At 39.4% G+C, this 24,167-nt stretch overlaps 2 protein-coding genes across 2 annotated transcripts in view; one reads left to right on the top strand and one right to left on the bottom strand.

Annotated features, from left to right (window-relative positions):
* Positions 1 to 303, bottom strand: part of GRK4 (G protein-coupled receptor kinase 4) — a 134,051-nt gene extending 133,748 nt beyond the window's left edge. Inside the window, exon 1 of the mRNA XM_027836183.1 lies at positions 190 to 303. Coding sequence (XP_027691984.1) covers positions 190 to 241 — 52 coding nt within the window. The 5' untranslated portion in view covers positions 242 to 303. The remainder of the gene's footprint in view (positions 1 to 189) is intronic.
* A 773-nt stretch (positions 304 to 1,076) lies between these two features.
* NOP14 (NOP14 nucleolar protein) overlaps positions 1,077 to 24,167 on the top strand; it is a 59,524-nt gene continuing 36,433 nt past the window's right edge. Inside the window, exons 1-4 of the mRNA XM_027836501.1 lie at positions 1,077 to 1,431; positions 21,198 to 21,332; positions 21,997 to 22,138; positions 23,655 to 23,794. Coding sequence (XP_027692302.1) covers positions 1,252 to 1,431; positions 21,198 to 21,332; positions 21,997 to 22,138; positions 23,655 to 23,794 — 597 coding nt within the window. The 5' untranslated portion in view covers positions 1,077 to 1,251. The remainder of the gene's footprint in view (positions 1,432 to 21,197; positions 21,333 to 21,996; positions 22,139 to 23,654; positions 23,795 to 24,167) is intronic.

Raw genomic sequence — 24,167 nt, 5'->3', positions numbered from 1 at the left:
AGAGCAGAGGGGGAGCGGGGAGAGCAGAGGGGGCGCGGGGAGAGCAGGGGGAGCGGGGAGAGGAGGGTGAGCGGGGAAGGAGGGCGCATGGCCGACAGCCCGCCGGGCGCACCTGGGCGCACCGGGCACACCTGGGCGCCCGGCCCGCTCCCCAGGGAGCCCCGCCCGCCCGCCCGCAGCCGCCCTCACCTTCCCGGGCTTTGAGCAGCACCGTGTTGGCCACGATGTTCTCAATCTCCATGATCAGCCGCTGCCGCCGCCGCCGCCGCCACTGGGGAGGAGCCGCAGCCTCCGAGGCGCATCTCTCTCCCGGTGCCGGCGCCAGTCCCGGAGCGAGGCACTCCCACCGCGACCCCGGCGAGACGCGTCTCCGCCGCCGCCCCCGGCCCGCCCCCGGCGCTGGAGAGTGTAGGGAGAAGCCGGTGCCTGCCGCTGCCGCCCGCGGGCAGGAGAGGGGGAACTGTTCCTGCCGGGGCCGAAGGAAAGGATGAGCTCAGCGGGTGCGGGTCACGGCTTCCTCGCCTTCGCGGATGCTAACGCCGTCGTCGCTGCCGCCTCCCAGGCTCTCCTTAGCCCCATAGTCCTAGCGAGCCCGCTGCCGGGCCCCGTCAAGTTCCAAATGCCTGTCCCATCGTGGCCGCCTCCTTCTCTCCCCTCCCGGGGGAGGAGCCCAGGAGACTGAGGCACCGCCTACTCCGCTCCCGCGGCCTCGTAGGCCCTCCCCGGCTCCGTTCTCTCTCCACAGCTCCTCCTCCGCCAGTGTCCAAAGGCTTCCTTCCACTAGGGGGACCCCAAGCGCTGGGCCCGCCCACCCTGCGGCCTGCAGACGCGCCGGCATGCGCGCGCTGGAGACTACAATTACCCGAGGGCTATACGGTAGCTGGAATAGGGAGATTCAAGGGGAGTGGCGGGGGGGGGGGGGGGGAGAGAGGGGGGGTCCGGGGGGGGGGGGGGGGGGGGGGGGAAGCAAATTGCTGAGCCTTCTGGGAATTGTGGTCCCGTAGAGGGACCGCCGTTGGGACCAACTCGAGCCTAGATAAGGGAGGATTGCATGCTGGGATTTGACCTTCGCGAGATCTGGGAAAGGAGGCAGGCTCAGTTGTCGCGAGAGTTAGTCGTCAGTCGTCAGGTGGTGTGGCTGCGCACGTTGTTGCCTCGGTGCCGGTCTGTCTCCGCTCCCTCCCCTGTTGCTGGGGTATCGCCGAGTCCACTGGCTCTTAGGGTGGCCTGTCGGAAGTCTGTGCGTGCACCATGGGCAAAGCCAGGGGCAAGGCCCTGGGGAGCCAGGCCGGAGGCCGGAAGGCCAAGCCCCCCTCCAACCCCAACCCCTTCGAGGTCAAGATCAACCGGCAGAAGTTTCAGATCCTGGGAAGGAAAACGCGCCACGATGTGGGCCTGCCGGGGATCTCCAGAGCCAAGGCCATCAAGAAGGTGAGGCCCTGGCCGGGAAGCCCAGGGATGGGGCTGGCGTCAAGCTCCGTGCGATTGCGAGTTGGAGGGAGCGGCCTTGGCGGCCCGTCTTCGTGTTGAAAATTCCCGGGGTCCCTCAAGCTCCACCACTCTAATAACCAGGGTGCCTCCCGTCCTAAGGACACCTGGGTGGGCTCTCCGAGGGACACCGGTCAGGCCTGTCTAATTTCATTTTTCAGCCTGTTCTCACACTATTGCCCTTCGACTTGACACTAGTCTGTGCACTGGCCCCCGTCCTTGCCCTGCTCTCCTTCATTTACCTGCCTATCTTCAGTGTCCCCCGTGCCTGGAATGAACAGCCTGCCCCCCTACGTCCCCCCAAAAAGATCTCCCGACTCACATTTCTCTTCGAACTTTACGCGCCCCTTTCCTTTGAACCGATCTCATTTTCCTCTTTGTTGTTAGATTGTAAGTTATTGGAAGGCGGCTTCAGTGCCATCGAATAATAGTAATAATGTTAACTAGCATCCATATAATTCTTGCAGTGTGCCAGGCAGGTGCCGGGTGTTATTATTATCTCTTTTTTTACAGTTGTGGAAACTGAGGCAAACAGGTTGAGTGACAGGCTCAACGTACCCAGTGAGCCATCTAGCTGCCTCTATATTCTAGCATGGTTTATATTCTTAGTGCTGAAGTTAGGTGTGTAATTTTATTGGTAAAGGGAACTGAAGTGATGAAACTCCCTCCCTCCAATGCAGATCTGCACCTTTTTTGCTACAGTATTAAAAGAGTTGTTCCTTGCCCAGAGTCACACAGATCTGAGGCGCAAGGGGGTCATTCTTGAGATTATACAAAGAGGCCTGACACCTTAGAGGGCTCTCTTCCCTCTGGACGTATTTTATCCAGAGTTGTTGCCTAAGCTATTCATCTCAGCTCAGCAAACATTTATGCAGGGGTCTACTGTGTGGGGATTATTGTGCTGAGGTTAGATATAAGAAAAAGATCTTCCCTGGGAGCTAACTTTGATAAAATGGAAATAGCTCTGAGGTGGAGTCCTGACTGCCTAAACGATGTGACTACTTCTCTCAGCCCAAGATGTCAGTACCTACATGAGCTATCTCTGGGGTTAATCGAAGGCTCAAGTAAGAGAGTGGCAATAAAACCTTGTGTAAACTAAAGCATACTGTGTAGGCTGTTGTTATTGGGAGGGAGAATGAAGATGGGTAAACAACTGACTAGAATGTATCTCAAAATTTTTAAGGGGATAGGGGAACACAGTGACCTGAGGGATTCAAGGAGGGAGAGGAATTACTTCTAGTTGATAGAATCAAGGAAAGGATGCTAACTTTAACCCTTATTCCTTTGGATGGTGTTCTTAATTCTTTAAAAGCCATTTCTTTTTTTTGTTTGTTTGTTTTTTGTTTTGTTTTGTTTTTGTTAGGCAATGGGGTTAAGTGACCAGCCCATGGTCACACAGCTAGTAAGTGTTTGGTCTGAGGCCAGATTTGAATTCAGGTCTTCCTGACTTCAGGGCCAGTGCTCTATCCACTGTGCCCCCTAACTGCCCCTTAAAGCCATTTCTTATGATGATAATGATAAGAATAATTAGTAATTACTAATATTTACATAGCGCTTACTGTGTGCCGCCCACTGTGCTAGGTGCTTTACAATTATCTCATTTGATCCTCACAACAACCCTGGGAGGTAGGTGCTATTCTTATCCCCATTTTACAGATGAGGAAACTGAGGCAAACAGGTTGACTTGCCTAGGGTCACATAGCTAGTAAACTTTTGAGGTGATATTTGAACTCAGTCTTCTTGACCCCAGGATCAGTGCTCTATCCACTTCGTCCCCTAGTTAGCCCTTCACTGCACTGCTACTCAGTGGACTTTATGTTTATCTCTTTTTGATTCTTTAACTCATTCCCCACAATTACTATTTCAGACCTTGCCCTCTTTTTTCAAACCCCTGCTTCCACTCTTATCCTCTAAATTCCCAGAAGACTTCACTTCCTATTTACTAAAATTTCACTTTAGACTGAGTTCCTTGAGAGCAGGGACTATCTCTCGCCTTTCTTTGTATCCACAGCTATTTCAATGCGTGGCACATTGTAGATGCTTAATACATGTTTGTTAACTGAGATTGATCCAAGGTGTCTTCAATTCGATAAACAACTGATTTGTAAGCTCCCTCTACTGGTACAGTGGAAAAGGTTCTGGCTTTGGAATTAAGAAGACCCGAGTTCTAGCCTGCCTCTGTCACAGTAATCTGTGTGGCCTTGGGCAAGTCACTAAACCATTTTAGGTCTCAGTTTCCTCATGTGTAAAATGAAGGGGTTGGACCAGATGGCCTCTAAGATCTCTTCCAGCTCTAAATCTATGATCCTATGTCAGAGCTTTTTATTGAATATACTCATCATTTTCTCCTTGCCTCTGATTTCAGAGAAATTCCCTAATTAACCCTGCTACTTCTATGGTGTCATTTCTTCAGTTTTTCCTCTTCCACAGGTGAGATGTCACAGATTGAGGGTTGCAAAGGACCTTTGAAATCATTTGATAAACCACTTCATATTATGCTTATTCATTTCAACTTATCCTCCTCTACCAGCTCATTTTCCTCTGTCTACAAACATGATCAAGTTTCGCCATCCTAAAACAAAACAAAAAACTTCCTTCAACCTTTTTAATCCTCAAAATACTATCCTTTCTTCTGTTCCTTCAGAAATTTATAAATTCAGTGCCTCATCCCTATTACCCATTCACACTTTAGCTCCTTGTAGTCTTGCTTCTATCCTTACCACTTATAAAGTTACTCTTTCACTGGTCACTATTGATCTCCTATTCAGCAGATGAGTCTGAATCTTCCTCAAGCATAGAACTAATGGTGCAAAAACCTTGCTCAAAACCCTTCAAAGTTTATTATAGACCAAAGAATACTAAGACTTCATAGCTACCATATGTGGGTGGAATTTGCACCTGAGTTTTGGTTAAGTTCAACACACTCCACAGACCATGTAGCCTCTTTAAATAAAACACTACCTTTTATTCAATGTCTAATTAACTTGGACTTGAATCCAGGTCTTTTGACTACAGGCTAAGTGTCTTTCCAATACATACTATTTGTTTTCTCCTTTTAAAAATAAAGTAGGAGATCTTTGGAGAAGGGAAGAATTTATGACCAGACAGGAGATAGAGAACGTTATGAAATGAAAAATGAACAATGTTGATTACATTAAATTGAAAAGTTTTTGCACAAATAAAGCCAGTGTATCCAAGATTAGGAGGGAAGCAGAAAACTGGGAAAGAATTTTTACAACCAGTGTCTGATAAAGGCCTCATTTCTAAAATATATAGAGAACTAAGTCAAATTTATAAGAATACAAGTCATTCCCTAATTGAGAAATGGTCAAAGGATATGAACAGGCAGTTCTCAGAGGAAGAAACTAAAGTTATCTATAGTCATATGAAGAAGTGTTCTAAATCACTGTTGATTAGAGAAATGCAAATCCAAACGACTCTGAGGTACCACATCATACCTATCAGATTGGTTAGCATGACAAAACAGGACAATGATAAATGTTGGAGATGTGGGAAAATTGGAACACTAATACATTGTTGGTGGAGTTGTGAAATGATCCCACCATTTTGGAGAGCAATTTGGGACTATGCCCAAAGGGCTGTAAAATTGTGCATACCCTTTAACCCAGCAATAGCACTTCTAGGGCTATGTCCCAGAGAGATCATACAAATGGGGAAAGGACCCACATGAACAAAAATATGTATAGCAGCTCATTTTCTGGTGGCAAAGAATTGGAAATTGAGGGGATGCTCATCAATTGGGTAATGGCTGAACAAGTTGTGGTATATGAATGTAATGGAATACTATTGTTCCATAAGAAGTGATAAGCAGGCAGACTTCAAAAAAACTTGGAAAGACTTACATGAACTGATGAAGAATGAAATGAGCAGAATTAGGAGAACATTGTACACGGTAACAACCACATTATGGGATGACTGACTTTGATAGATTTGGCTCTTCACAGCAATGAAAGAATCTAAGACAACTCCAAAAGATGGAAATTGTTATCCACACCCAAAGAAAGAAATGTGGAGTCTGAATGCAGATGGAAGCATACTATTTGCTCTCCCTTTTCTTTGTTGTTTTATTGCTTCATTCTCATGGTTCTTCCCATTAGTTCTAATTGTTCTTTACATCATGACTAATGGGAAAATAGGCTTAACAGAATGTATATATGGCACCTATATCACATTGTATGCTGTCTGTGGATGGGGGTGTGGATGGGGTTGAGAAATGGGAGAAAGAAATTTAAAACTCAAAATCTTATGGAAGTAAATGTTGAAAACTAAAAATAAATTAATTAATTAAAATAATCACAATAAAAAAATAAATAAAAAATAAAGTAGGTGTCCTAGAGACAAGGAACTGATCCAGTCCGGCTTGGAGGTCCCTTTCGTTCCCAGGCAGAAGAACAAATATAAGCGCAGAGACCTTATTTACAGTATCAGTGGGAGGGCAGCGCAATAACACGCATTTAAATGTAGTAATGTGGTCCCAGAAATCTGAGGCTTTCAAACAATCTCCCTGTTATGTGATAATACTGTGGGTAATAAGGCTCGATTAAGTGGAGAACTATTAGACATAAATCTTCAGAGTTTTATTGCTTGGCTTTCTCTTGTTTTCCCTCTCTCTGGGTAACTACAATTGAATACATATTTGAACTGTATGTTATATTTTTGTCATCAGCAGCTAGCTACTCACACCCTTATACCTGGTATACTTTCCCCTATTCATACTGTTTTGTACCTGGAATACGCTCACTTCCAAGCATGGAAATCCTGTCTATCCTTAAAGACTCAGGTCAGATGATAGCTTCTCCATAAGTCTTCCTTATGGTCAGAACACATCTTTGCCTCATCAGACCTCACACAGTACTTTGTCCTACTTTTGCATATATATGATATAATAATTGTGTGTGTAGTTGCATCTGCTTTTGCTTTCTTTTCCTGCCAGATTGTAAGCTTGGTGAGGGTGGAGAAATGGCTTACTTCACATTGCTCTGCCCCTAGAAGATGCTTTGTAAACATTGAATTGAATTGTTGAAAATGATCTCATAGAAAGTACTGCAGACGGAGCTGATTTCTTTAAAGGAAACCGAACTAACAGTTGGAAAGAATGGTACACTGTGGCATTTATAGCTATATATTCAACTTTATTTAGGTACAAACTAAGAGTTGTTGTTCAGTTGTTCTTCATGACCCTGTTTGGGATTTTCTTGGCAAAGATCCTGGATTGGTTTGCCATTTCCTTCTCCAGCAAACAGGGTTAAGTGACTTGCATGACTTGCCCAGGGTCACACAGCTGCTATGTGTCTGAGGCCGGAGTCTTCCTGTTTCTGAGCCTCGCGCTCTAATCACTGCGCCACCTAGCTGCCCTCAAACTAAGATACCACATGCAGAATGTAGTATGTACTTGACATAGCACCAGGGCTGACTAATTTCTATTCTTCTTTAATTAACCTCTACCTTTCCTAGTCTTAACATCATGAACGAATTTAGAAAAGACCCGCTTTGATAGGTAAGAATCAGAACATGGTTTTATTTACACATTCACAGTAAGATATTTGAAACATCAATATTTGGATGTGTGTATGTGTGTGCATACACATGCACACATATGTATATATCTTCTTAATTAAATGGATATGTGTATCTTTAGCTTGCCTATGTCACTAGATTATAAACCATTTGAGAGCAGAGATTCTATTCAGTGTTCATTATGGTCCTTGTAACATCCAATCTAGTATTTGAACTCAGTGGACTCTTGGTAAACATGGAAAATGCTTGTGTGCTTTTAGAATGAGAATGGGAGTGTGAATAGTGTTTTGTTGTTGATTTCCATAGGCAGGATGGTCAAATTAGAGTCTTATGCAGATGGATTTTTCTGTATCTACAGAATATACAAAGAAGACTTTTTCTTTGAAAAATCTGCTCAGTGGAATACATATATCAAAGAATGAGCTGGATTTTTTCAGGTGTGGGGAGCAAAAAGGTCAAAAAGATGAAGAGTAGTTTTTCTCCTAGGTTTTGGAGGTTTAAAGTGTAACTGAGATTGCTTTTATTGATAACCTGCTGCAGTTAGACCTTTCTTTGCCTTTTGGGGTGCCAACAGCAAATAAGATTAATAAAGACCAGATGGTTTGAGAACTTCATAATGGTTTGCAAAGATCAGTTACATAAGTCACCATTTTTTGTTGTTCTCAAAAGACTCAGAATTAAATAGAAATTGAATTATGTTTTCTAGGTGCTTCTTTAAGACTAAATAGGTAGGGGGCAGCTAGGTGGCCCAGCCCTGCAGTCAGGAGGACCTGAGTTCAAATCCATCCTCAGACATATAACACTTATTAGCTGTGTGACTCTGGGCAAATCACTTAACCTCGATTGCTTCACCCAAAAAAAAAAAAGACTAAATAGGAAATAACACGTCCATATCCAGCATATACAGTGTAAGCACAAAGTAAGTGTGTACCAACTAGTGTGAATGCTAGGGCAATATGTTGTTGCAGTGATGAAATATAAAACAATGCAAGCTAAGGAGTTCAGAATTAAATTGTATTAGAAATTAGATGTTTCATGGAATTAGTTGAATGAGACAGGAGCAGAGAACATGGAGAACATTTAAAATGTATAAAAGATAAAGATTCAAGACCAGAATAAACCATAGCGGAATAACCACTAGCTAAGCAAAGCCTGTCAGTCAGTCAGACTGTGCTGTTGAGACTTTTGAAGCTGAATTGGTTAACCTCACTGGGGATTTGATGAAATCAGCCCATAAACTAAATTACAAAGTATAACAAGTTTTGATCGGTCATATTCAACTTTGAATCAGAGTTAGAGAAGAGGAAGAAATCTCAGCAGTTATCTAGTTATTCTTTCAGCCTGTGGCTTCCCCTTTAGTACCGTTGCAGACTGGAAAGGGCCTCATTGCCTTCCAGTACTCTGGCTTTGTAATTTGCCTCATCTCACCTTTATTTCATTAGACTTTTGGCTCAGATGGTCTTGATTTTACTACATTCCTGTATGACACAGAGACATTTAAAGTTAACTTGACCTTTCCCACCAGAATTCAAATCCATTTACTCAGCAATCAATAAACCTTTATTAAGCACCTACTGTCTACTGGGCTGTTGGATATAAGTACAAAAAATTAAATCATGCGTACTCATAGGAGTTTCCATTCTAATGGGGGAGACAAGTAAATACATACAACATAAGTAAATACAAACATATACAACGTAGTTTGGAAGGGAGGGTACTAGTAGTTGGGATCAAGAAAAACTTCCTTCAGAAGATGATGCTTAAGGTGCTCTTTTTTTCCCTTTAGAAAAATAGAATGTTTATTTACATAAGTCATCCTCAATCATATCCATATTTTCTTTTGATTCAAAAGTGCTTTAAAAAAAACTTTGAGGTACTTCTTCCCACCCTCCACCCTTTTCACTAGCATTTTCACCAAATCATATCAAAAATGCCAAGGTCATCCACTGCATACCAGGTCATCACCAGTTGTCCTGATTTCTGGCTTGCCCTTAGCCTTCAGTGACTCAGGAGGGGAGAGAGAGAGAGAGAGAGAGAGAGGCTGATTATGTTGCACAACTCTTCTTCACTTAAATCAAATTCATGTGCAAGTCAAGACATCATCCCATGATGTCACTGGTCCTCTTTGAAAACAAAAGACAGACTGCAACGTCTCTTGAATTACACATGATATTCTAAGCTATGTGGTCCCTGTAATGAGATTCCCTCAATCGCTATTAATATGTACAAAGATATCATTTGTGTTATAGAAAAATTATAGTATATTCCTTGCACTTAAGCAAGCAAGTACAGGTTGTCAGCAGCAATGGCTATGCTGATACTCATCTGCTTCCTGACTTCTTTGTGAGATTGGAAAACAGTCATTTTGACTGGTTTTTCTATTGGTATGATAAGCTGCTTCTTAAAGGAAGAGAGGGACTTTGTGAAGCCAAAGGAAGGCATGTGGGACAGCCATTGCAAAGGCATGGAAACAGGAGGGTCACAGGTGAGAAACAGAGAGCAGGCCAATTTGACTCTATTGCAAAGTGTGATAGGTAGGTAATAATATCCAGTGAGACTAGACTTAGCCAAGCAGTTTGGAACTCTGCCCAAGAAGCTGCTAAACTGTGCACCTTTTGATCCAGCAATATCGCTGTGAGGGTCAGTACCCTCAAAAAAGTCAAAGAAAGAAGAAAAGGATCTATAGCAGGTCTTTTGTGATGGCAAAAAACTAGGAACTGAGAGGGCTTCTATCAGTTGGGAATAAATTGCTGAGCAAATTGTGGTATATGAATGTGATAGGGTACTTTCGTGTTTTAAGAAATGAAAGGAATGGCTTCAGAGAAACCCGGGAAAACTTGTATAAACTTATACCAGGTGAATGGAACTGAACCAGAACACTTTATGCCATTACAGCTTGGAAGTCCCTAAGAATTCTAAGGTTCCAGAGGACTTGTGATAAAATGTGTTACCTATCTTCCTGTCTGAGATCTTGGACTCAGGGCACACAGTGAGACAAGTCATTTTTGTACACAGCCAGTGGAGTCATTTGTTTTACTTGACTGTGTATATTTGTTACAGGGGTTTTGTTTGTTTGTTTTTATCTTCTGTGGGTTGGAAGACGCAGGAGGGAAAGAAAACAGATTTGTTCGTTGAAAAAAATGAATTTTAAAAAATGAAAGACAGAGATAGTTTGGGGCAAGGTTGTGGAGGGCTTTAAAGACTAAGCATAGGAGTTTATATTTTACCCTAGAGGTATTAGCGGGTTGATTTGAATAGGAAAAGCACATGGTCAGATGCCTGAGGAAAGTAGGTGCTCCAGACATTAAATGCCTGCCTTGTACAAAGCACTATGCTTGTTCTCTACACTTTGAATCAATTATCTGACTTCAGAAATGTGGTTTACTGTAGAATATATAATGAGAAAGGCTACCTGTTCCCTAATCATTATGCTAAGCACTGAAAGTACAAAGATGAAAAGCAGCACAGTCCCAGGCCCCAAGGACTTCATGTGTATTAAGTAAAATGTCTCGTTCCCCTTCAGCATTTTTTGTACAGTTCCTCAGTAAATCTCCCCCTGCCCTCCTTGGTGGCATGGGGAAGGAACTTAAAAGTACCAACAAAGTCCCTAAAGGAAACTGTTAGAAGATCTCCAATTAAGAAGACTGAATGAATGGTGTCAGAGGAGGCTACCTCTCATACTTGTTTTCTGGCAGAGATCCGGTAATAGCCCCTGACCAAATAATAATCAAAAAATCCAAAGAGAAACTACAGTGACTTCATCCATACCAGAAGTGCACAGAAAGACACACCAGAAAACTAAAAACACCAAGAAAAAGGCCTTGCCGAAAAAAACCCTCCTTAAATACAGGCAGACAAGACAGAAGCCTGCCAGCATGAACCAGAGATACTCCAGGAACACCTAAAGCCTATATAATCAGTGTGGGGGCAGTACGGGGACGGGACTGAAGAGCTTTGAGGATGCTTCAGGGTAGTCAGAAACACACAGTGCTACAGCTAAAAACTAGGACTGGAGCCATAAGTACAGATTGAGATGCCCAAGTGGCTCCAGAAGTACATAGCCTTCTGGCTTAAAATGAACCAAAGGGATGATACATAACACTCTGACCCTTAACAGGCTAAGGGATCTGAAAACAACCAGCACTCTGAAGACAAACACTAGGAGAAAGTGAAAACCAGCCACAGGAGGGGAGGTAATTATCATTACAGCCAATCAAGACCCAGTCTCCCTACCTTAGAGAGAGAGACCGGGAGAGCCTTGGTCCTGGCCCTTGCTCAGAGCCCCAGTTGGGAAACTAGACTAGGGAAACAAGAGTAAACTGGCCACAATAAAGAAATTCAGTGGATCAAGAGATGCCCAAGTTGCCAGTCCAGGGGAACAAAATAACACCACAACAACTTTAAACAGAACCTCAATAAAAATTGGCTTGGCCTCAAGTACTACAGTAGTATCTGAAAGAAAAACAAGAAAGAAAAAAATTATAAATGAAATAGCACTTAGCATAGTGACAAGCACTTCTCAGGTGCTTAGTAAATACATGTTGACTTAACTTGAAATGAGAGCTTTAGAGGAAAGAATTGTAAAGAGAATCAATAATTGAGAATGGGGGTCAGCAAACTATGTTCCACAGACCAAATCCAGCCAGCTGCCTGTATTTATACAGCCCATGAGCTGAGTGGTTTTTTAAAAAACATTCTGTACAGCCACAGTTGTCATTCCTCGTTTAGAACAGAGTGCGGTAGAAACTAACCCGTGAACAACTCCCTGAAAAGGAGAAGAGACCAAATAGAAATCAGGGACTTCATGAGACAGAAATATTAGATATTAAGTATAATAAGTATATATTATAATATACTTATAAGTATAAGATGTTATAATATAAGTATAAGATGTTAAGTATAATGCTACAGTGGGAAAAAATGGACTTTAAGTGGAATCAAGAACTTTCAGACATTCCTGTTGAAAATTCGAGAGCTTAATAGAAATTCTGTATTGAAAATATAGGAATCAAAAGAAACCTAGAAAAGTAAATACATTTGAACAAATTGAAAAGGCTAAATTATGAGCATGTGTTTGCATTATAATAATTTGGAAAGAAGAAACAAGGGTGCTTTAAGTGTCTTCAAGAGTCATTGAGGGGGACAACAGGACAGGGAGGAAATTTGTTTTGTTTTTTATGTTCTTAAAAGAAAGGGGAAGGGAAAAGGAGAAAGAAGGTTAAGAGTTACAATTTCTCATAATCGGAGTGGGTGAGAAAACTATACAAAATTAGGAGAAGAAAGGATAGGGGAAGCAGGCACCATAAGCTTCATGCTTACCTGAACCGAACAAAGGAGAGTTTAACACTCTCAAACAGAATTTAGTGTAGAAACACAGTAAGCTCAACAGGAGAACAGGTAGGAAAAGGAAAAGGGGATGTTTTAAGAGAGAAAATAATACCTAGAAGAGAACAGACACAAACAAATCAAAATTCTACTTTGGAAGGTGGGTAGGATAGAGAAGGAGAAATTGAAGGGAAGAAAAAAAGGGTAAGAACCAGTGATGGAAGAAGAAAGGAAGAGTACTAGAGTGGAAGCAGATTATTTCTATTATGTTTCACTTGTCTTGATCACATCCTCTTGAACTACTTTTATCCTTGGGGGAGTAAGGGAGAAGAAGTGAAGAAAAAATATAAGAGGATATAATAGAAGAAAATGCACAATTAACAGTCATAACCATGACTATAAATGGAAGCAATTGGCCCGTAAAACAGAAGAAAATAGAAAGCAGAATCCAGCAATAATTTGTTTATAAAAAGTACACTTAAATCATAAAGATTCATACAGAATTAAGAGAGAAGACTAGAGAAGAATTTATTATGTGTTAGGTGAATTTTAAAAAGCTAGGATAGCAATCAATATCTCAGACAAGGTGGAAAAAAAAAAAAAGGAAAAATTGGGGCCGCTAGGTGGTACAGTGGATAGAGCTCCAGCCTTGGAGTCAGAAGGACCTGAGTTCAAATTCGACCTCAGACACTTGACACTTACTAGCTATGTGACCCTGGGCAAGTCACTTAACCCCCATTGCCTCACCAAAAAGAAAAAACAAAACAAACAAAAAAGTAAAAATAGTCATGGTTAAAAGAAACAGGGAAAATTATACTTAAAAGAATCATTGACAGTGAAATGATGTCAATACGTTATGTATGTGCACTAAATGGCATAGCATCTAAATACTTAAAGGAAAAAAAAGTTGGTTAAAATACAGGAGGAGGTACATAGCAAAACTGTAATAGTTGAGGTCCTTTCTGACCTCAAAGCCAACAAAAAGCTAAACAAGAAATAAGTTAAGGACTTGAAAAGATTTCTAAAAGTTAGATGTGATATATCTCTGACAATTACTGAATGGCAATTAACAGAGCACTTTTACAAAAATTGACCATGTTAGGGTACAAAAATCTCATAAATGCAGAAAACAAAAATATTAAATATCTTTCACCGATAATAACTCAAAAATTATATTCAGTAAAGGGACTTTGAAAAAAAAAGTTCCATCTTTTAGATGGAGGCTAAACAAGTTAGTCCTAGAGCAGACCTGTACAACCTCAGCCTGCAGGCTGGCCTGGGGGCATGCCAAAGGATTTCAGCGGCCACTGAAAATTATGAACGAAACATCAGATATACAAGATCTAGAAATAGTTGAACATAATAGCATTGTGTTTGATAAACTGAAAGACACTATTGTAGTAAAGATTCAGTATTAAGCAACTATGGATAGAGAAAATATATTTGATCAAGAAGCATAGACAATAAAATGAACAATTTTGATTATAGGAAATTGAAAAGTGGTGCAAATAAAATCTATGCAATTAAAAGGGAAGCAGTTACCTTGGGAAAAAATATTTGCAGCATATTTCTCTAATAAATTAAAATCTGATACCAACATATAAAAGAAGTTGATTAAACTATGTTAGAACAAAAGACATTCCTCAGTTGGTAAGAGGTTAAAGGATATGAATAGGCAGTAGTCAAAAAGAAATGCAAGTTGTCAAAAAAAAATTTAATTTTTTAAAATTAATTTGTTAGTTTCATTTGTTAAAGTAATTTGTTATTGTTCCAAATCATTAACTAATAATAAGAGAAATACAAATTAAAACAACTTTGAGTGGAGGGGAGCTATGGAAGAGCAGGCACATTAATGTGCCATTGCTGGAGCTGTAAACTGGTCCAGCCATTCTGGAGAGCAATTTAGAACTATGCTGAAAACATCACCAAACTATTCTTAGCCTTTGACCCAGTAATATCTATACTAAGCACAAGCCCCCAAAGAGATCAAAGAAAGGAGGAAAGGACATATTTGTACAAAAACATTAATAGTCATTAGTGTTCATCTATCAGAAAATGGCTGAACCATTTGTAATTGTGTGGTATTTGTATTAGTACTATACAAAATGATGGAGGAGATGGTCTTAGAAAAACTTAAGAAGACTCGTATGCAAATTAAAGTGAACAGAACCAGGAAAACAGTTTTTACAGTAAAAGCAATATTGTAAAGAGAATCAGCATTGAAAGACTTAGTAACTGATCAGCATGATGACTAGCCACAGTTCCAAAGGACTCATAACGAAATGTGCTGTCCACCTCCACGTAGAGATCTGATGGACTGAGTGCAGATTTAAGCAGTTTCTTCTATTTCTTGCTTTGTGTGTATGGGGAGTGGAGGGGGACATAGCTAATGTGAAATTTTGTTTTGCATATCTATGCATGTCGGTAATGAGTTTTATTTTTCTTGCCTTCTCAATGGATAGGAGAAGGGGAGAGCAAAGGGAGAGAATTTAGAGGTGAAAATAAAATAAAATTGAATTTAAACATTGAAAATAAAAGAATGCCTGGGAGTCTATCCCATTTAAAAAATTTGACAGACTTTCTCATAGTACATTATATCATTCTACTTGTTTGACAAAGGGTGCAAGGAAGAGGTCACAGCAAAGACACTAGATTTGTGATTTTATTGGTACAGGGAGCTTGGTGAGGAATGCTATCAATGAAGGTCAGCACTTTTTTCTCCAGTTTATGGTCTTTGAGAGTTGCCTGAGTCGCCTAGAGGTCAAGAGATTTGGGCAAAGTCACGTAGCCAGTATGTATGAGAGGCAGGACTTGAATTCTAGTCTTTGGGACTTTAAAGCCATCTCTGTATCCACTATGGGCAGCTAAGTGGTGCAGTGGATAGAGTACTGGGCCTGGAGACAGGAAGTACTCCTCTTCCTGACAGCCTCAGACACACCAGCTATGTGACCCTGGGCAAGTCACTTAACACTGTTTGCCTTAGTTTCCTCAAAAGTAAAATGAGCTAGAGAAGAAAATGGCAAACCACTCCAGTGTCTCTGCCAAGAAAATCCCAAATGGGTCACAGAGTAGGACCCAGCTGAACAACAATCTACTCCGTCTGTGTCTGCCATGCTGGCCCTCATTTGTTGATCTGAAACAAAATCTGTGATGCTTGAGGGGACTCCCTCAGAGATCCAGGCATTGCCCCTTTATGAATATGTCAGACCACCCCACTCAACCTGTTAAAGTGATTCATTTTTATAAACTTTGTCTAGCGTTCAGTCATGTACTTTAATCTTGAGTAAGGCATCTAGTGTCGTGAATGTGCAGCACTTTGTTTCAGGAAGAAACATCAGTGGCTGAAGAAGGAATCTTTTATATTATTGCTTCTTTTCAAATATGCTGTAACCATGAACCACAATTATAGGCTCTTGAATATTCTCAAAATTGGAAATCTTATGTGCTAAGGGTCATTTGTATTACATTATTCATGTTGTATTTGTAGGAAACTCAAAACAAGCTCCTACTTTTATGACCTTCTGAAAATCTCTGGGCCTCCTGGTCCCTCATCTGTAAAATGAGAGCGTTGGGCTAGGCTAGATAATCTTTCAGGTCTCTTCCTTGTCTAAATCCTGTACTCCTACTCGAGAGGTTAGTAGAAAGAATATAAGATGATCAGGGTCCCTTTATATGTAATGAAATAAACATATAGTGAAGGGGACCTGGTATTGTTGTAGCATTGCCTTAGCGCTGTGAATGTCTCCAAGGAGAATCTGTATGACTCAAGAATGTGTAAAGCTTAACATAATGCATGTTTCCCACAAACAGCTATAGTGCCTATTTTAGAATTCTGTTCTAAATGTTACTGGGTGGTCCATAACTTGGATTTATTAGTCCCATCAAAATTTTAAACTGTATTTTTGTGGGAAAGAGTGCTTGTAAAAATAACCATTTGAAATTATGCTAGCTTTTATGAGGGTCAGGCTTGCTGTTTAATATTTCCAGCCATTTGTTCATAAGGATTACACTTCTCTTTTTCTTCTCCTCTGTTTGATCAGACATAGCCACACTGTTGGTATAAGTCCACTGCTTAAATTTCCCAAGCCATGTCCAAGTGTGTGAAACAGTTAAGACTGCAAGTTTGATCCTGTGTCATCAAATTGAGCTTTTAATGTTACTACACAGTAAACTCTCAATTTTCTTCTCCTTAATTTCCTCTCAAACACCTACTGTTATTGACCTGAATACTTAGAATAGTAGTGTATAGAAACATGGAGGAGAAACATGGAACCAAAAGAAAAATGTGGAAGTAGGTGAGGGCTCCTAGAAATCTTTGTCAAGCCATTCGTTGCCAGCAGGCCAGACTCTGGAACACAATAGCGGAGCTATTACTGTGTCAAGAGCTTGTATTCTAAGAAGTTATGCTTTAACTCTTATCCTTTACAAAGGTATTGACTGATTGCTGAAGCTCTGTTGAAAGTGCTAAAATTGTATTTCAGGAATAGTTATTGAGTTATTTCCATCCTTCTTGGATGGTGAAGAGAGTGGATTGTCTGGTTTTATTAAAGTATTGTAGCCAAAGTACCATTTTCATATACATACACATTTTGGGAAGAAATCAAGAAAAATGTTTTCCTCACATAATTCCTCACTGGACAGATTTGTTTGTTCTGCTTTGAAACATCAACCACTGCTGGCACCATAACCTTCTCTAAGTAGAATGTGTTTTATCCTTGCCAGGGCAGACAGACTGCTAAATTAAAGGAGCAGCCGACTTTCTGCCATCATCGGATATAGAGTGGGAGAAAAAAATCAGAAACTACTCAATACTTCTCAGCTGTGCTGGAGCTTAATCTCAATCCACCTTTCCTTATCTGTTTTCTTCTTACTTGCTTTTGTGTTGTTGCTGGGGTGTGTGTGTGTGTGTGTGTGTGTGTCTGCCTGTCTGTCTGTCTGTCTGTCTCCCCTTTAAGATCTCCCACTTCAGAAAGGAAATGGGGCAAAGAACTTGTTTGGTCTTTCTTTGGACCAAAGATAGTTAATCCAAAATTTCGAATGGAGGGGGAAATATCTCCAAGGCCACATGTGGCCTCAAAGCTCCAGATTCCCCACCCCTAATCTAGATTATTCTCACAAATTCACATATAATTTTACTGCTGCTAACCATTTTTCAAGAATAAAAGAAAGTGAAGAAGGAAGAGGAAAATGTTAGAGGATCTAAAGTCTGAATGACTTTGCCATTGATTGCTTTGTAACTGTGGTTGTCACTGTTCTTTACTAAATGGGAGTGAGATCTCAAAGAATAATAAAGGCTGGTGAAGACCTGTACATTCAAATAATTATCCGTTCCCACATCTGAACACTTCTTTTTAGAGTGAAATAAGGAAAATGAAAGAAAGATTGCAAGGGAGGAGTTCTTTATGTGCAGCGTACCATATTCATCTTTAGATATTATTGAATTAACTTATGAGTTATCTGTTCCTAAAATACCAGATTACTTAGAATATATTATCATTTGTAAAGTTGTGTTTTTAACTAATTGTTCTCTGTAGGTTTTCTACAACCTAACCCTTAAATAATGGAGCCACTTCTGGGCCTGGAGTAAGGAAGACCTGAGTTAAAATGTAGCCTCAGACACTTATTAGTTGTGTGTCCCTGGGCAAGTCACTTAACTTCTGTTTGCCTCGGTTTTTTCAAATGTAAAATAAGACTAATAATAGCATGTAACTCAGAGTTGTTATGAAGAGCAAACATGATAATATTTGTAAAGCAAAATTCTAATTATAATTTAATATAATTATTATAGGTATAATTGCAAATATAATAGAAATATTATTTTAGTTCTGAGGATCTGTTATTTTTTTTTTTCAGTGTTGGTAGTCCCTCAATCCTTGCAGATCAAAACCCCTCTGTGCCTTAGGAGACTGTTTTCGTGAGTTGCCTTGGCCAAAAAATTCTTTCCCATTAACCGTTATTCTTTTTCTGATTCTTTCCGGACTTGGAAAGATTGGGCCTGTATGAGAAACTTTCTGGATTGGTGTTTCACCTACCAGAGCATAAATTACTTTGATATATCCTTCAAAAACACTTGATCCTCTCTTATACCTATATGAGGCTTTGAAGACAGCCATTTTGGAGAGAAAAAAAATCTCTTGAAAAATATTGGCTTAGTGTGAGGCTCAGAGAATAATCATATTACTTCTTAGGATCATATATTTATAATATATGTAATAAAGACTTAAAGAATAATCATTACTTCTTAGGATCATATATTTAGAGTCAAAAGTCTCATTAGAGGCCCTCATGTGCAGCATCCCATCTCATTTATAACAGATGAGGAAATCTCAGAACCCTAGATTTGAAAGGGACTTTGGAGGCCATATAGCACAGCTTATACCTGAAAAATATCCCATTCTGCAGCATACCCAGCAAATGGTCAAATCTTTTATTGAAACTTCCAGTGAGCAGGAACCCACAACCTCCTAATGCAACCCATTTACTTTTGGATAGTTTTTGTTGAGAGACTTTACCTTATGTCAGGTTTAAATTTAAGCCATTCCCCAATTGATAAATGGTCAAAGGATATGAACAGGCAGTTTTCAGATAAAGAAATTAAAGGTATCTATAGTCATATGAACAAATGCTCTAAATCACTATTGATGAGAAAAATGCAAATTTAAAACTCTGAGGTACCACCTCACACCTATCAGATTGGTTAATATGACAGAAAAGGAAAATAATAAATGTTGGAGAAGATGTGGGAAAATGGGGACACTAATGCGTTGTTGGCAGAGTTGTGAACTGATCCAACCATTCTGGAGAGCCATTTGGAACTCTACCCACGGGGCACTCAAACTGTATATACCTTTTGATACAGTAATACCACTATAGGTCTATATCCCAAAGAGATCATAAAAATGGGAAAAGGACCTACACGTACAAAAATATTTATAATAGTTTTTTTGTGGTAGCAAAGAAATGGAAATTGAAGAAATGCTCATCATTTGGAGAATGGCTGAACAAGTTGTGGTATGTGAATGTAATGGAATACTATTGTGGCATAAGAAATGATGAGCAGGTGGATTTCAGGAAAAACATAGAAAGACTTACATGAACTGATGCTGAGTGAAGTGAGCAGAACCAGGAGAACATTGTACACAGTAACAGCAACATTGTGCAGTGATCAGCTGTGATAGACTTAGCTCTTCTCAGCATTACAATGATCTAAGACAATTAATTCCAAAAGACTCATGATGGAAAATGTTCTTTACATCCAGAGGAGTAACTATAGAATCTGAATGCAGTCCAAGGCATACTATTTTCACTTTTTTGTTGTTTTTTTTCTTCGCAGTTTTTCTCTTTTGATCTGTTTCTTTCACAACATGACTAATATGGAAATATGTTTAACATGATTGCACATATATAACCTATATCAGATTGCTTGCCATCTGCGGGAGGGGAGAAAGGGAGGGAGGAAAATTTGAAACTCAGAATCGTATAAAAAATGAATGTTGAAAACTGTCTTTACATATAATTGGAAAAAAGAAAATTCTATTTTTAAAAAAAAGTTTAAATTTACCTCTTTCTAACTAGCCCTTTGTTCTTAAGTCTGCCCTTGGGGGCCAAGCAGAAAAAAAAGATCTAATTCCTATTCCATGTATCAGTTCTTTAAATACTTGAATGCTGTTATCCTGCCCCCAAAGTCTTCTTTTCTCTAGGCTAAACATACGCAATTTCTTCAGCTTGCCCTTATATTTACAATTACAAGACACTTTTCACACAAAGTTAGATCCGAACACTTGGAAAAATATTAATTGCTCGTGGTTAGTCCAAGCCAATATAATAAAAATGACACTTCTACCTAAATTAATCAATCTGCCATACCAAACTACTAAAAATTATTTTATAGAGCTAGAAAAAGATAAATGTTTAATAAATGCTTCATTCATCTGCAAATTTGATGAGCATCCCAACTGTATCTTTATCTGACTGATTGATAAACATATCAAATAGCACAGAACCAAGCATAACTCATCTATCCATTCACAGCACATATAAAAGCCAAGTGTAACCTGTGATAAATATTATTTTTCTGTTGTTTTTTCTTGTCAAAAAAATTTCCTTTTAGTTTTAACAGACTGTATTTGAGGGCAGCCTATATTTGGACCAGTATGGTAAATTTTCTCTCCCTTTATCATCGAAGAGATCTAAACTTATTCCATTTTTTTTCCAGATGAAGCAAGCCTAATGTAAACACATTACTAGTTTTAGCTGCCACAGCTGAAGAAGCAGTTCGGTATATTTGTCTTGTCTACTTTATGGACCCTTTAGCACTATGAGCATCCCACTGATAAAACTAGCTGATTTGCTGATTTCTTTTCCTATCTAAAAATGGAGTACTAGTGGTTCAGTTTCCCCCATTTAAAAAATACTGACATTGATCTTGAGAAACAGATTAACATACTACAAGAATAAATGGATTTGGAGACAAAAAAACCTGGGTTTCAGCTCCAAGCTAGCACTGCTCAATCAACTAGCTCTGTGACTATACACGTCATTTAATTGCTTAAATCTTATGTTTCTTCTTCTATAGAATGGGAATAATAACATTATCTACCTTAAAGAGTTGTTCTATAGATCATATGAAATTTTATATATATATATGTATATAATTCACTAAACAATCATCTATTATTAGGAGGAGGAGAAGCCTTGTCTGAACTCTATTATGTGAACCATGGCACTATATGGAAGAAAACCTAAAATCTAAGAGTCAGATTTCATCTTGACGCACACATTGTTTTGACTGGCCCGTTGGTCTTTGAAAGTTGTTTGTTAATTTGTTTTTGTGTTTTGTTTTTCAGCGTACACAAACCCTACTAAAAGAGTACAAAGAAAGGGACAAGTCAAATGTATTTACAGATAAACGCTTTGGGGAATACAATACTAAAATAACTCCAGAGGAAAAGATGATGAAGAGGTTTGCTCTAGAGCGACAGGTATGGAAAAGGGGAAGGTTGGGTTTGGGGTTTGAGGGTTTATTTTTTGGTTTTGGTTTTTTATTTCTGAGCTGTCACTTTATATAACCAGTGAAGACAGTCAGCCTGTTTTGTTCATTAAATACGCTTACCATTTAAGCATTTAATTATCCCTGGCCTGGGACTGGCTGCGTCACACTTGGCCCCTCTTATACCTCCTAGACCCCTCATAGAAAGAAGCTTAGTAAATATTAATTGAATGGATAAATGTTCTATCCAAAACAAATGTTACCTCAGCCTCCTGGCTGTTTTGGATCCCCTGCCACCTTTAGCAGTGACACTATGGTTTATGGTGGCATGCCTAAAACTATTTAGTGTACTTGTTTCTTAGAATAGACCTGGTATGTGAAAATGGTTCCTGATTGCCCATTAAAATAAAAATTCCTCTTCTCTGGGTAATAGTATATTTCTGTAGGATTTATTGACCAAAATTAAACTTATCCACTGATTAGAGAGTAAAGGACATGCAACGGAATAAAATTAGCAAAAAAAACCCAAAAAAACCCCAAATATGTAATTATGAAAAGTGTTTGTTACTATTTAGTTGAATGAACTTTGGCAGACTACCACAAACTATTGTGAAAAATGTTAGGTAACTAATTAATGCTGGTTTCTGTTCTTCCAGCGTAACAATGAAAAGAAAAGCATTTATAATCTCAATGAAGATGAAGAATTAACTCACTATGGCCAATCTTTGGCAGATATTGAAAAATTTAATGACATTGTTGATAGTGACAGTGATACTGAAGAAAGAGGAATGTTATCTGGTAAGAATAGTAGAGATATTATCACCTTATGCTAAGTTTCCTTCATATTAAATTGATATGCTATTGTCCTTTTTCCTTTCGTTTCTAAAAGTAAATCAAGACCTATAGAAGAAACACTGATGAACAAAAAAGATAAGTTGACCAGTAATAACGGTCATAGACTTGGAAGGGGCCTTTTAGATACCTCGTCTCAATTCATTTTATAAATGAAGCAAAGCGATGAACGTCAGAGATAGAGTAACTTGCCCATAGTCAATGCCGGACCTGACACCAGAACTGGAATACTCTTTCTGCTATACTTTCTGTGCTTGACCCTGTGCTGTTTAACATTTTTATTAGTAACTTGGATAATAAAGGCATAAGTACAAATAAACCATAGGCATAGATTACCAATTTGTAAATGTCACAGAGCTCGAAGGAAGAGCTGACACACTGAGTCAAGATCCAAAAAGGTCTTGCCAGACTGAGAATGCTTAGCCAACCTGAACCAGATAAAATTAGAAAGTTCTACACTTGAGGAGAAAAAAAGCAATTCCTCAACTTCAGAACAGGGGAGATAAATAAGTTACTCTTCAAGCATATAATTTGTGATTTTGCTGTAAATCACACCATCATCATCATTATAATTATGATAATAACCTGTAGCAGTTTCATTCTCCACTGAAATATTTCTCTGCTGCTGCATTATGGTATAGAGGTGACTCAGGAGTTGGCATTACTGTAGGCCAATAGCCAGGTCTAACCCTACCACCTGTTTTGTATGATCTACCAGCCCAGAATGGTTGTTACATTTTTAAATGAAGTTATAAAAACCATTCTTATTTTGCAGGCCATATGAAAACAGGCAATGGAATGAATTTGGCCATTAGATCATAATTTGCTGACCCTTGTCAGAAACTATTCCATAGAAAGCTTAAAGAGTAGGCCTTTTGATATATATTGTGCCAGTCTTCTGAGAACTGGGCTATGTGACTTCAGAAAGCTAATCAAAAGGTTGGTTACTAAAATTTACATCTTTTTAGCCATAACAGCTAATGAAGGGCATCTACCAATGGGGTGAAGGTGCTATAATCCATATCAGTACAAGAGACTACCTATACCCTGCAAAGTAACCGTTCTTTTGAAGTAATAGCAATCACATAATATGTTTAATCTTTCTATACTTTTTTTTTACTAACAGACTTAAAAGCAACTGTCTTTGAGAAGTGATGCCAATCTCTCTTTTTTGTTTTTTTTTTTTTAAAGGGATGAAACCTAAGAAATTAAATGTTTTGCTTTCCTTTGTAAAATGAAGTTAGAAATCAGGTCTTTCTACATAAATTCTACTTTGATAAGTGCCATTATGTGTATGTTGTGTTCAAGATGGTGTGTATGAATTTTTTGCTTGAATGTGAAATTACTCAGTCCTTGTTATGACTACTCTAGGAGAAACATTGGCAGAGTACTGTAATAGAACACTCCCAAACCGTGAATCTGTGTGTGGTTCATGTTAATTCTCATCACTATTTTTCTGCAGCTGAGTTAACTGCTTCCCATTTTGGAGGAGGTGGCGGGCTCCTTCGAAAGAAAACCTCTGAACCAGGAGAGGAGGAAGAGAAACCAAAATCACGCAAAGAACTTATTGAAGAGCTCATTGCAAAATCAAAACAAGAAAAGGTGGGTTTATGTTCTTAGCATGGAACAACTTAGTAATCATGAAAATAAATGTCACGTCATGGAAAGACATACAGAAAGATTTTGTGTGTGTGTGTGTATGTGATTTTATTACATTTAGACTACATTTAAACTCTTTAAAATGTGGTTAAAAATACTTTTAAATATAGATATTTTCTAAAAGAAATAAAGTCCTACTCCACTGTGACTTGAAAATGACCTTATGCCAGTACGGGGATGGGGGAGAGTAAGCTCTGACAAATTTTGCCATGATAGGAAAGCTTTGAACATGCCCCTGAGAAGAGTCCAAGTCGTTTTTTCTATCAGATCTGCTAAGCTAATTACAGAGATGTTTGTGACCAGTAGGTTGACCTCC

The sequence above is a fragment of the Vombatus ursinus genome, unplaced genomic scaffold, assembly GCF_900497805.2.
Source record: "Vombatus ursinus unplaced genomic scaffold, bare-nosed wombat genome assembly UNPS02014818.1, whole genome shotgun sequence".
Lineage (NCBI taxonomy): Eukaryota > Metazoa > Chordata > Mammalia > Diprotodontia > Vombatidae > Vombatus > Vombatus ursinus.
This window is presented reverse-complemented; position numbering and strand designations above follow the sequence as displayed.